Here is a 13416-nt window from a genome sequence, read left to right as displayed (position 1 = left end):
ATGGATATATATATATATATAGAGAGAGAGAGAGAGGGAGACTTGTACAGCGACAGAGATTTTCGGATATATGTAAGACGTATGTTTGCATAAATGGAAAGAAATCTATTTGTGTGCGGTTCCTCTGCTGTCTACTGTTAGGCATATATATATATATATATATATATATATATATATATATATATATATGTACCTGCCTGCATAGGGAGCGAGGGAGAAACGCACAAATATGTGCATGCATATGCGTGCATGCTTGCCTAAATGGAAAACCGGTGTATCTCTGATTGGGCGTAGCGCACACTTTGGCTCACACTTCCAGCTGGCGGGTGGACCTGTCAAGCATGAACGGGCTTTTCGTTTGTCTGCTTTTCTGGAAGAGAGACAAACTGTGTTTGGGAGCCAACCCCCAAAACCGCGAAAACTTGGAAGGGCGGCACTTTCTTCTCTGTGCACGTCCAACACTTGCCAAGTTCCTCCGTTTGGTCTCGCAGGGTCTTTCTTTCCATGCATTTGTCTGCTCTCGGCTCTTTTCCCTAGATGGTTTTCAACCTGGCAACATTCGGATGTGTTTCTTGCCCCTGTGCGGCCACCGTGCTGGCTCCTGCCTGGCACTACTTCTTTCTCTGTCTTTGTTCTCGAGTTTTGTGGTGTGGTTCCTGTGGCGCGCGCGTGAGTGTGCGAGTCTGTGTTTGCGGCTGCGTTTCTGCGTCCCCGCGGCTGCCGTTCTTCGGTCACCGTCTGCGCCTGGCTTTCTCAGTTTCGGCGGGCCATGTGCCGTGTCGTGGACGCTGGCCGATTTGCCGTTCGAACGAAGCTTCTCCCTCGCGCAGTTCCGCACCTCGGGCGTCCCATGAAACCGGTCGTTTTCTCCCTGTCTGAAACTGACGCCGGCCGTGGCGAACATGCGTCCACAATTTCGGACTTGCATGCGTGGCATACATATGCCTGTGTATCGTGCATATATGTGTAGCACCCTTACACATATATAAGTGTGCAAGCGCACTAACGCGTAACAACGTATCGATACACGTACACCCATGTGTGCACGTCCATGCCCGTACCTACATGCATAAAAACACGCGTAGGTGCGTGCATACGGATGCACATATATGCATACATTATTACATTTGCTCGATGATGCGGGCATTCAAGCGCATTTACCTGCATGCATTCACAAACGCATGCGCACGTACCTCTATGCATACCTGCATGTGTGCAAACAGACGCGACATAAATGTGCTTTGAGTGGGGGTGTTCAACCGGTCGCCGTTGGCTGCCGTTCCCTTCTCGAAGAGGGACGTTTCATCTCCTGGTTGAAGGCCTTGAATTCTCTTCCGCCTCCTTTCTGAGTCAAGCGACACAGAGGTGCGAAGATCCTGCACAGCCCGCGAAGGCAGGCACGGCGCGCCTCGCGCGCAGTCGATAAAAGTACGCCAGGGAACAGGTTCGTGCAAAAGCGGGCTACAGAAACCTCTCCCCCTCCGTACGGTAGCCGTCGACACCTCGCTGACTAACGCGCGGCGAGAAAGCAGCAGAAAATCGCGGACCGCATGCAGGTGCGCGCAGCGAGATCCGAAAAGGAGATTCCTGCACAAAGGTGGCGGCATGGTGTACACAACTACGGGCTGGTCTGTAAGCCCGAATCTTAAAGCGGGGTGGCCGGGGTGTCTCCGCTGCGGGCCCTGTTCGCGCATACCTCTAAACTGCAAATGCAAATCCGTAGAGATACACATATCTCTACGCGTCTACGTGTACGCATGATACCTCGATTCTGATTAGACTTCTGTCGCTCTAGAGGGACAGGTGCTTTGCTCTAGAGGGGGTGACGCCTCGCTTCCCCTGCACGCTGCGCGTGCGGAGAGCTGAGTGCTTTTTGACCTGGCTCACGGGAGAGACGGGGAGTTCCCCATTAGTTAAATACAGCCCCACGTTTGTGTCGGCATCGCTTGACAAGAAGAGGGAACCGTTTTCATTACGTGCCCGTGCATACGCGGACGTCGTATCGCGATGGACACACTTGCACGGTTTGACGACCGAAACACCCCCCGTATGGATCGGCAAGCACTCGCGGAGAATCAGCGCGAAACTGTTCCCGAGATGTACATATACATCTACGAAGAGATATGCATGTATCAGTTGTCTACGACTTTTCGCTGATAGAAGTACACTGCTGAAAATGGGGGTCGGAGCCGGGAGCGGGACGTTGCAGGCTGAAGAGGATCGGACTCCCGGCGGTCAAGACAGGACTGCTCCAGGGGATTCCTGGCGCTTGTTGAAGATTTCCTAAAAACCGACGCAAACAAAAAACGGTTCTCAGTGCGTTGCTAGATGGCCGCCGGAGTGACTTGATCTCTGGTTCGTCTACACAGGGTTGCTCGGGAAAAGAATCGAGACGCTCCTGGCTAGTCGACATGCAGTGCATCGCGGAAAACGCTCTGTGCGCTTGAGACGTCTCTCGGGTGGCTAGAAAGGAGGCCAAACCGCTGCTGTGATGCGTCTAGTTGGCTACTCCACGCGATTCACGCTGATGCATGCGCATTCATATCATATATATATATATATATATATATATATATATATATATATATATAGACACAAATCGGTATAGATATAAACAGGTATATAGGCATCACATAAATATACATAATATACACATACAGACAGGTACAGAAGAATTCTACTAAACTTATGTACGTAAAAATAGATAGATTTACACATCGAAGAAGAAGCGAGGAGTCGCGGCGACGGCGCAAGGCCCAAGCTGCGGGGTTCACAGGCGCCGGCTGCGGAAGAACAATCGATAGCGACTTGAGAGAGACGAAACAGCGAGAGGGGAAACTGACACTCACCGTCGCCTGCTCGATTTGCTGCTTCATCATCTCTGACACCTGCGATGGGGACAGCAAAAAGCGGGGAAGGGTCATCGGGAACGCGCCGAACCCAATTTCGGCTTATAGACGGGCACAAAGACGAGGAGAAGAGGTCGGGCAGCGGAACAGAGAGCAGGCTGGCGAAAGCATGGGGAAGAAGCCGAGAGAGAGAGTTACCCAGCTAGACGCGAGAGGTGAGAGGGAAAAGGAAGGTGCGCAAAACCTACGTTGGGCAGTGTAACGTTCACATGTCGAAGGCTCTCGCGGTCCCTCTCGCCCCACAGACAGGACATGCGGTCCTAAAGGAAAATGACAGGCACATTTACCCAGTGCAGTCGCATAGGCGCAAACAATTAGCAAAGACAAACAAGACAGTGGCTCGCAAACAGCGAACGCAAGGGCCAGTCACACATGGACAGACATGGAGCGACAGGAAGTAAAAAAGTACACAGGCACCGCCATAGTATTCGTATATATATTTACATTCGTCTATACATATATACACATATATATACATATATATACATGTATATACATGTATATACATGCATATACATAGATGTATGGATTAATGAGAGAAAGAGAGGTATGACAGGCAAGCAGCTAGATACAGTCAGGCGTAGCGACGTGGAAGGGGAGTGGATTATGCGAAGGACCGAGAGAGATGCGGAGACCGCCAAAAATGCAGTCGGCGGCTCTCAGAGCGGAAGAGGGTAGTGGCAGCGCGTGTAACCCGCGACGCGCGAGAGACAGGCGGTCAGCCGTGACGCAGTCAAAGGCCAGAGAGACACGGAGAGCACAGCCGACGCACGCGAAGCACACAGAGAAATACACAACATATAAATATACAGGTATCTGTGTGCGTGCTACCTCTACATATGCAAAGCTGCACATATGTGTATCAATGGGGAGGCGCTTGGCATTGCGAGGCGCGTGGAGAAGGGGAGATCGCGAAACGCCCGTGGACGGGGCAAGAGAAGAACGCGGTTTCCCGGAGTGTCTCTGCTACCATTTTTTGCTTCAACACTTGTTTATCAAAGTCCGTCATCATGCCCTCGATCATCCAGTCGGGCAGAATCCGGTCCAAGTCCCTCGCCAGTTGGTGCACCGCCGCAGGCACCCACGGACAGGACGGGAAGGAAAGAGGGCCGTGGACGCCTCCTCTGCGAAGAAGGAGCATCAAAAACGGAAGCGCAGACCCGCGCGGAACCCGAAATGTGTCTGCTCGAAGAAAGAAACTGCCGAACGCCAGCCGTTTCCAGTTCTCGGATCTGCTGGGTCCCTTTCCGCAGCGCGCCAGAGCACCCAGGGAAGGCTACAAGAGCCGTGGCAGTCTGCGGCTTGAAAACAAAAACTCCTGGGCAATGCGTGTCCTCGAGTCCACGGGCACACTTCCGAGCGGACCTAGCCAATAGGTGCACAAGTGTGCTCTTCAGCAAAGGCCGCCATCTGTGCCGCATGTGTGTGTCTCCACAGAAACACTGCAGGCGTCTGTCGAGCCTCATTAAACGCGGGTATACACGTCCAACTCCAAACCCACAAACATGGCGCATGTACGTAGTATCTCTTCACTTACATAAATATACATGCACAGAAATATATATATATATATAAATGTATATTGGTAAATAAGAACGCTGCGCACTTTATACATGCATGTACAGATATAGATGTGAGTTTCTGACTGCGAGAGATGCGTGCGTCTCGCTGTGTTTGTGAAAGAGACATGCGTTCTGCAGAGGTGTCTGATTCAGGTCTCGCTGCGTGTCAGGCCGCGCTGGGGACGCACCCCTGCGCAAGGGCGCCGGCCATTCTGAGGGCGACGCGTTTGAACTGTTTCCAGTCTGCCTTGGGGATTTGCGCGACGAAGAGCTCCAGCAGTTTCCGGCGGACTTCCGGCTGCTTCTGCGTCACGACCTTGGTGATCCACAGGACGTCCTGAGCAAACACGCACGCAAGCACGTTCCGGCGAAGCCCAGGCGTCTCCCGAGTGCATGCGCAACCGAGATGAAGTCGACGAAAGGCCGAAGAGGCAAACCAGAGAGAGTGAGAAAAGAGGGAAAGCGCGAAGGCGACGCAGGGGCGGACACAACCGATCCGGGGGTCGGCAGCACGTCCGCCAGACAAAAAGGCGATACTAAACAGAGTGCGAAGTCGCGAGGTGTCGAGACAGAGGGAAGGCAACCGAAACGCCGACAGAGACGGGGAACTGGCGACTCGAGGGACGAAACACACGTGGGCAGGGGAGCCGAACAAGGACGAAAAACGGTGGGAAAACGAAAGAGCGAACGACAACGGGGGGAAAGCGACGGGAAAGGACACGATCCAGAAGGGTGCCGGGAAACGACGGACGGGCACCGGGAGCGGCCGAGGGGGAGGAAAACACCGCGGCCGGAGAAGAAGAGGCGAAGATCACGGGATTCCCGTCCTTCTCACCTCCCAGATTTCCTTTTCGTAGATGGCCATAACTCCCTTGTGAATGATCATGAGGACCATCAACCACTGCGACGGCGCAGCGTCCGGATTGTTTCCTTCTTTCCTGCGAAACAAGGCAGGGAAAGGAGGAACGCAGTCAGGTTCGCGACATATTTCGAGCATTCACCAAAGGGGCGAAGGCGGAAACCCGCACTTTGTTCCCTTCTTCAGTGAGACAAATGTACACGGATCTACAGAGACGACGGGGCGTGGATAGGAACGCGAATGCACACCAGACGCACTCAAATTCCACCGCAAACTTAGGGGCCCACACACCCTACACGCATATACATATATATGTATATATGTGCCTATGCGCATATACATCGGCGTATATGAAAACAGTCTTATATATATATATATATATATATATATATGCGCCGCGAGGAGGAATGAGGAAGCAGGGCTCGAGTTTATACTGCCTGTCTGTCGTGTGTTTGTTTTTCCTTTTCTGTTTTTCCTTGTTTTGCTTCTCACTGGATGCGCTTTCGCTCTGCGTGAATGGCGAACTCGAGGTACGCCAGGAAGTCGCGGTTGAGCAGCTGCTTCATCGACTCGGCCTGCACGGACAAACCGCGAGACACAGACGCCGTCAAGAAGGCAGAGACAGGAGCACAAAGTGAGAAACCAGCGTGCCGAAGAAGGACTGGACCCGTGAGATCAGGAAACCTAAGACGGGAAAATGCGGCAAGAACGCAACGCAGATTTGGAGAGCCGATTCGCAGGACAAGCATCTTCTCGTCAGTTTTTCACCCGGCCATCGGTTATGTTTTAGGCGTAATATATGGATTACTGTTATCATAGCGCTCGGGCGGGTCTCTCGTTTAAACGCTGTCGAGTTGTTGCCGATGCACCCTGACGGGCCGCAGGCAAGAAAGACACCCAATCGCGACGGCTAATACGGCGGCCTCCCCTCGCTAATGTAGTCTTGACCTTTACATCGTAGGCTGTTGAAGAGATCAGATGCACATCGCGTCGAGTGCTTTGAACGTAACGACAGGAAACGTTCTTGAGTGCGCAGAAACGGAAACCACCGCACAAGACTCGGCACCCCCGGAGACGGTTTCGCTCCGGCAGCACGCCAGCCTCCCGCGGGAAGTTCTGCGTCTGGTGGGGTTTCTTCTGCGCCGTCTCGTGTTCTTCAGACCTCCCGCCAGCCTCTCTCTTGCTTCAGGACCATCTCACAGAGATCCGAAAGTGTCTCTTTTCCCTCTGTTTCGCCCCCTGCCATCCCCCTTCTCCGTCCCCTTCCTTACGTATTCCGTGAGTTTGTCGATGTCGACGAGAGCTTGCATGCAGAGAAGGCGGATTTTTTTCAGCTGCTCCTTCTCATTCTGGAGCGCCAGAGCCTCGACGTCTTCGTAGAGCGAAACTGTGAATTTGTTGACAATGACGAAAATGTCCTTTTCCTTCCGCGTTCGAGGCGGCCGCTCCCGAATCCGGAGTTTCATGATCAACAGAAAGTGCTCGTCCATCAGCAGATCTCTGCACACAAAAAAGAGAAAGGAGACAAGGGAGACACGTGGCGAGGCCGAGTGCCGGGAAGCGCGCGACGAGGCGGCCTGCAAGAGGCGTCGCCTCACGGGATTCTCCAACGCATCGAAGACCCGCTCATCGCTTGAGAGCGGCACGGACAACAGACGCAGCTGCGTGCACAAAGCGCGAGTCGCCTTCTTTCCTGCGCAAACGAAAAAGAAAATCTGCGAGAAATGCACGGCTCGGAGAACGCCATGCGTGCGGGTGTAGGTGCGTGGGATGAGGCGTGGTTCGGCCGCATGCAGGAGCCGAGAAAACACGGTCTCTTCTCACAGACAAGACGGCAACCGGGGGAGTTCCACAGAACCGCAGACGCCGCGCGGAGCGAGAGGAAACGAGAACCTGGGAAATGCGGCTGGCAAGCCAAAAACAGGGGTTGAACTCTTACTTGTACTGGTCGCAAATGACAGGGAACATCGACTCGTCGGTGGATTCCATGAGCTCGCAGAGGAGCATGTCGAGACGCGCCTCCTGAGCACACACAGCCGGAGCCACAGGAGACGCCCACGTCCACACAACTGACACGAGGAACCGGTAGGCTGCCGGGGCTTCCTTCCTTGGTCTCGTTGTCTCTTCTCGCCGCTCTGCTCACGCACACATCCGTGGGCAGAGTCGGCGTAGGCCGAATGCGGCGGGCATTACGGGGCAGCGAACGAATGACACAGGCACGGCACGACGCATGGAGACACACAGAGAGCCAACAAAGAAGGATACAGGCAGATATAGATAGACGCATGTAGACACGTATACGTCGATCGACAGTGAGAGAGAGAGAAATGGGTAAGTGAACTAATCACGTTTCATAAATACAATCAGTGAAAGCTCTTTTGATTTCCATGAACGGGGACAGAGACCTATCGGCAGCATAGAAACACACATCGTTACATGACCAGACAGATTGAGCCAGGTAGAGAGACAGATATGGACTGACACAGATTGATGGCGGGAAGGATAATGCGTGAACAACGTTGGTACGGAAAGACAGCTGTCAGCAGATGAACAGACAGGTGGACTGGGCATCGGTATCGCGTGAAACGGGCTGTTCACAACGCTCTCAAACAGTGAACTTCGGCGGAAAGAGCCCTCACGGGTGAAACAGGCATACCTTTTCCCGAAGCTTCACGCGATACTCGAGTTGGTCTCGCTCCGACATTTCCTCCCATCGCTGATGAAGAGGCCGGTCGTCTGTGCGGAGACACACCAGGCGACGAAGAGAGAAAGTCGCATTTCGCATTCTCTTTTCTTTTTTCTCGCAGAAACGAGAGCGCGTGTGCAAGCAGGCAATGCATCCGAGTGGCAGCGGAAAACGAGGGAATCCAGGCTGACCCAGAAGCAGAAGTCCAATCAGAAGTGTAGACACCCGACCACGGGAGCCTCCACAGATACGTGCATGTGAACATGCAGAGAAACAGAGGCATACACGCATATTTTTAGACAAAACACAAAGCACAAATGCAGAAATACGCAGGCAAACAGGCACCTCCTGGCAGATCTAAAGACGCCTGCGCCCGTGCACGTCCTTCCTACAGGCGCGTGAGGGTGGAGTTTCGAGAGCATCTATGCAAATCTGGGACGACGCCTAGACCTACGCAGGGTCCGTAATAACGCAAATGTGTGTACTTTTATACGTGTGTGCAGACGTATCGATATATATATATATATATATATACCTCCATTTACATATACATATATATACATATATATACATATATATACATAAATATACATATATATACATAAATATACATATATATACATATATATACATAAATATACATATATATATACATATATATACATAAATATACATATATATATATATATATATACATATATATACATATATATACATATATATACATATATATATGGATATGCATATGCGTGTGTACAAATCGGTTTGTTTTGCGGGGTTTTAGCGCTGGCGAGTTGGGTATTGGTGGCCGTTGTTTCCTTCTGCGTCGCGTACATTCTGTTTGCAAGACTCTGAATCCGAGGGTGTGTGGGGACGCGACGTCGGGGCCCGGACCAGCCATCAGGTCGACGACTTGGATCTTTTCCACTTTCGCTTCCGAGTCCGCAGGCGCGTCGCGTGCGAGGGGGAAGAAGAGCTCGTGCTGGGCCCAGTGCGTCTTGCGTTTCTCTTGGTTCTGCTTCAAGTTCTCGAGGTCGCGGCGGGGGTCGGCGATGAAGCGCGAAGCCTCGGCGTGCCCAGCCCTCCAGACGTCCGCGATTTCCTCCTCTGAGAAGTTCAGAAACGTCTGCAGGTGGCGAGTCACATCCGCCATCGACAGCACCTCCTTCGTCTGCTGACAGCGCCGGATGTTCTGCTCCAAGTCGTGCACGACTTCGCGCTGGAACTCCCGCCTTCTCTGCGACGCAGCACCCCCACATGGCAGCGTTGCATGCCGCGACGAAAGAAGCCAGAAGAGCGGCTTCCCGGCGAACAACGCCGCGCACACAGAGCGCGCGGCTGTTTGAGTCGACACGCCGGCCATGAGGAGCTTCGGGAACAGCGGCGAAGGCGCGAGGCGAAAGGGCCTACGCCGGGGACACAGGGAGACACAGAATTCGGCAGAGAGACCCGGACGCCCGACAGCTCCACGACGCTTACCTCGAGACTCCAGTTGCTCATGAATTCGGGGGTTTTGCGGCCGCTCTTCCCATCTAAATCCACCACTTTAATTCCGTACGGATTCCTGGCCTGTTTCCGCTTCTGTCGCTCCCGCTCTTTCTTCTGCTCCTCGAGCCTTTTGTGCCGCGCCTCGCGCACTGCCTCGTCTTCTGGGCCTTCCTGCGGCGCCTCTGGAGCCGGGACGAGGTGCTTGCCCTCGCGCGTCTTGAGCGGAAACTGGGCTAGCCACTGGCGCTCTTCGGCGATCGAGGCCTGCAGCCCTGGAAATTTCTCGATCCACTCGTCTGTTATCTCTTCTGTGTCGACCTCCACGGAATCGTCAGGCACAGGAGGAGAAGAAGAAGGAGAAGAAGAAGGAGGAGAGGGAGGAGAAGAAGGGGGAGGAGGAGAAAGAGAAGAAGAAGGCGGAAGAGAAGAAGAAGGCGAAGGAGGAGAAGAAGGCGGAAGAGGAGGGGGAGAAGAAGAAAGAGAAGGAGAAGAAGATGATGATGATGATGAAGAGGACGACGGAAGAGGAGGAGACGCCGAAGAGAGAGGTGTTTTGTCGTGTCCCTCCCCGTCGAATTCTCTTGCTAGGGCGTGGTGGTGGAGGTTCTTGGGGGGTCCGAGAAGGTCTTCTTCCATCCTGAGGAGAAACGCATGCGAAGGAGATAGGTCGCCAGTTGTGCCCCATCTTTCCCTTTCACGCACCGACGCGCATCCGACGCGGTCGACCCCCGCAGGCCTCCCAGCACCTCCAGAGTGTCCCGTTTCTCGCCGCTTCCCGTCTCTCTGTTCTTCTTCGGTTCGCCCTCCGACATCCCCTGCGGATCCGCTTCCGGGCAGGGTCGTCCGGCCGAGCAGGCGGCTCTTCCCACTGTGGCCTTTGCGAACGCCCGCGGTGTCGTGGCGCGTTTCGCGCCGGCAGTGTCTCGCTCCAGTCTCTTACTCTTTTCGTTCTCTCGCCCTCGCTTGCAGTTTCTCGCGCATCGCGAGCGTGACTCCGAGGAGATCTTGCTGCAGTTTCTTCAGCAGCCGCTCCTCTGTGTCGCGGACTTGCAAGCTGACGAGCGGCCCGAACGCGCCCTTCCCTCCGGACCCCACAGGCCCTCTCAAAACGACCAGCTCCAAGGTGAACGTCTGCCTCTTGAGCCGCTCCTGCAGGCTTTCTCGCGCTGCCGGTCCAGACTCTCTTCCTCCGTCTTCTTCGCGGGCCTCCGGGCCTTCTTCGCCGACGACGCGGATTTCCAGGCTGTCTTCCGGCAGCCACTGGCCGTCCTCGTCGTATCGCGGGTCTCGCGTCTTCCCGCCGGTCTGCAGAACCTGCTCCGACGCCAGCGAGAGCGACTGGCCAAAGAGCGCCGAGCGCGCCTCCGGCACAGACGCAGAGAACGCCTGGCTGCTGCGTCGCGGCTCTCGGCCCGCGTCGCCAGCCCGCCGCTCGCCTTCGAAGCCCGCACCTACAGCGCGGGCGGCGGGGCCTTCGAAGGAGAGGCGCACCCCATCGGGAAGAGGCGAGGCCAGGATGAACATTTGCGTCGCGGGGAGTCCGAAGGAGCCTGCAGCGTCGGAGTGCGGAGCGAGCAAGGACTGGGCCTTGGCGAGAAGAGACGAATTCGACGTGGGCGTGGCGCGCGACAGCGCAGGCCCCGCCACAATCGCCTCAGCCCCTATCGCGCTCTGGGACCGCGTCCAAGCGTCGATGAACTGCAGCGCCTCTTGACGCGTGAAAGTCGCCGGGAACGGCTGGCGGTAGAGGAGCGCTCCCGGGACCCTGAAACACGTCGAGAAAGCGGCGACGCCCGAGAAACCCGTGAAGGGCGGAAACTCTCCCTAAACGCCAAGGACGCGTTTACCCTCGTCCCCCCCTAAAACAACGCCACACCGCGAGGAGACAGAACAGGCGAAACGGCAGGCCTGAAGGAGCCCGAAAAACGCGAGATCGACGCACACTGCCTTCCACGGCACGACCTTCTCCGCCCGTCCCCGTCACCTTTCGCCTCCCACCCTGCCGGCGTTTTCCACACCTATGCATTTTCCCCCACAACGCCGCCTCGTCGACCGCCTCAAGGACATGGAAAAATGAAGCTAGGGCAGTCCCGCGGCCCTCAGGGGCAGTGGGAAGTGCGCCTGAACGCAACAGAGGAAACGCACCCTGAAGAGAGGTCTCCGGTGTCGATTCTCACCAGTCTTGTGCGCGATGGGCAGGCGTCACGTCGCGCATCTTCGAGGGGAGGATGTCGTAGAAGAGATCTTCAACTTCCTCGCCCTCCAGCACGCCCCCCCACTCGGGAAACGGCACGCCGGCGCTGGCGCCGCCAACCGCCAAGCCTGTCCCTCGCAGCCGCTTCTTCTGCAGATACACCGTGACCAGCTTCCCCAACGCCTTCTCTGCAGGCGGCGCAGGACGATTCTCCACGAGGTCGAGGCCGAGCCACGGCGCCTCTGCAATTTCCGCTTCTGACGGAACCCGAGGCGGAGAAGAGGAGGGCGAAGAAGGGGGAGACGAAGGAGAACAAGAGGGAGAAGGAGAACAAGAGGGAGAAGGAGAAGGGGAATGAGGCGGAGCATGAGAAGCGGAATGAGGCAGCGAAGCGGAAGAGGCAGTGAGGCATTGGGGGAGTCGGTTTCTGGCGGTGATGCTCTCAATGCTCCAGTAGGAATTCTCGACGGAGACGGGTCCCTGCGGAATGCGAAGAGCGCACCACAGGCAGAATCGGAAGGAGACGAGACACGCAGTGGTGTGCACAGGTCACAGATGTTTCGAGCGACGAGCGCCGGCATTTGGACGCTCCGAGGACAACCAAATCCGCAGTCCGCACCGCATCTACGAAACGCACTGACTATTTTTTTAGCCTGCGGGGCCCGTCCCCTCCGATGCATCCGTACACAGAACTCGATACAAGCTGCATGCAAAGGGAACGCCTGTAGATCACTGGGCTGATGTCGATAGGGAGAGAGAAAGACGCGATGGCTGAGGAAGCGGATGGGGTCGCATTCTGTCTCCGCGCCTGCGGTAACTCGGCCGTCCTGAGAGCCGCGCTCTCCACCAGGAGGAGGCCTCCACGTCGCGCCCTCTGAGGCTCTGTGTTTTGTCACAGGTTGCAGAAAAACTCCTACCTTTAACGCGCCATCGATGAGAGGCATCTTTCTGTGGCGCAGTTTGAGGAAGAGTTCCTTCGGACCAATGACGCAGTCGATGTCGCGGCTCGTCGCTTCCGGCTCGACGGCGACGTAGACCTTGAGGCCGTCGTCTTCCTCTTCCCAACCGTAGTCGGCGTTCCGGCCCCATCCTCGCATGCGCAAAGCGCCTACGCCGGTGGGCGCCGGCCGCCGTCCTCGCTTCGCGGCCTCAGCAAGGCCGCGCCGCCCCCTGGGCGTCTCCTTCCCTGGCTTCCCCCGCCCTGCAGGGACACGGCGCAGCCCGGAGAAAGCGCGAGAATGTCGTCCAGAAGACGGCAAAGGCGAACGACGAAAAGGAGAGGAAGGAGACAACGATGAAAAGAAGGGAGGGCGAGAGGAAGAAAGGAGCGGCGCGGCCGGAGCGCGCGAGGCAGCAGCGCGGGAGAAGAAGCTGGGAGTGACGTTGGGCGCTTCTGGACGAGGAGAGGGAAGAGGAAGGAAGAGAGAAGGCGAGGAGGGAACCGGGGCGGGGAGACGCGAGTGCGGGAAACGGGGGAAGGTAGCGGAGAGACACTCGGCGGCAGCGAGAAAGGACGTGCAGGCGAAGGCCCCGTCTGGACAAAAAGCAGCTGTCGGTGAACGCGGCGAGGAAACGCGGCGAGACTGGCTAGCAGAGGCGCGGGGCCGCGAATCCGAGACGGAAAGAGAACCAGCGGGGCCTGAGGGAAAAGCCAAGCGCGGGAGAGTCAAGGAAACGAGGGGAAAAGGCGAGCGGGAGCGAGAAGAGCGTGGGGAGGA

At 55.8% G+C, this 13416-nt stretch overlaps 1 protein-coding gene across 1 annotated transcript; it reads right to left on the bottom strand.

The window, feature by feature from the left end:
* Positions 1-3771: 3771 nt before the first annotated feature.
* On the bottom strand, positions 3772-12795 carry NCLIV_001270 (conserved hypothetical protein; the record flags this gene model as incomplete). The annotated part of the gene is made up of 12 exons (XM_003879623.1): positions 3772-4033; positions 4660-4808; positions 5307-5409; positions 5823-5905; positions 6602-6830; positions 7270-7352; positions 7987-8066; positions 8851-9253; positions 9496-10141; positions 10445-11269; positions 11682-12178; positions 12616-12795. The coding sequence occupies 12 exons, from the start codon at positions 12793-12795 to the stop codon at positions 3772-3774; spliced, it is 3540 nt and encodes a 1179-aa protein (XP_003879672.1).
* Between the last annotated feature and the right edge of the window lie 621 nt (positions 12796-13416).

This window comes from Neospora caninum, chromosome Ia, assembly GCF_000208865.1.
Source record: "Neospora caninum Liverpool complete genome, chromosome Ia".
In the NCBI taxonomy this organism is placed as follows: domain Eukaryota; phylum Apicomplexa; class Conoidasida; order Eucoccidiorida; family Sarcocystidae; genus Neospora; species Neospora caninum.
The sequence above is the reverse complement of the archived record's forward strand: the minus strand, read 5'-3'. Positions and strand labels throughout refer to the sequence as shown.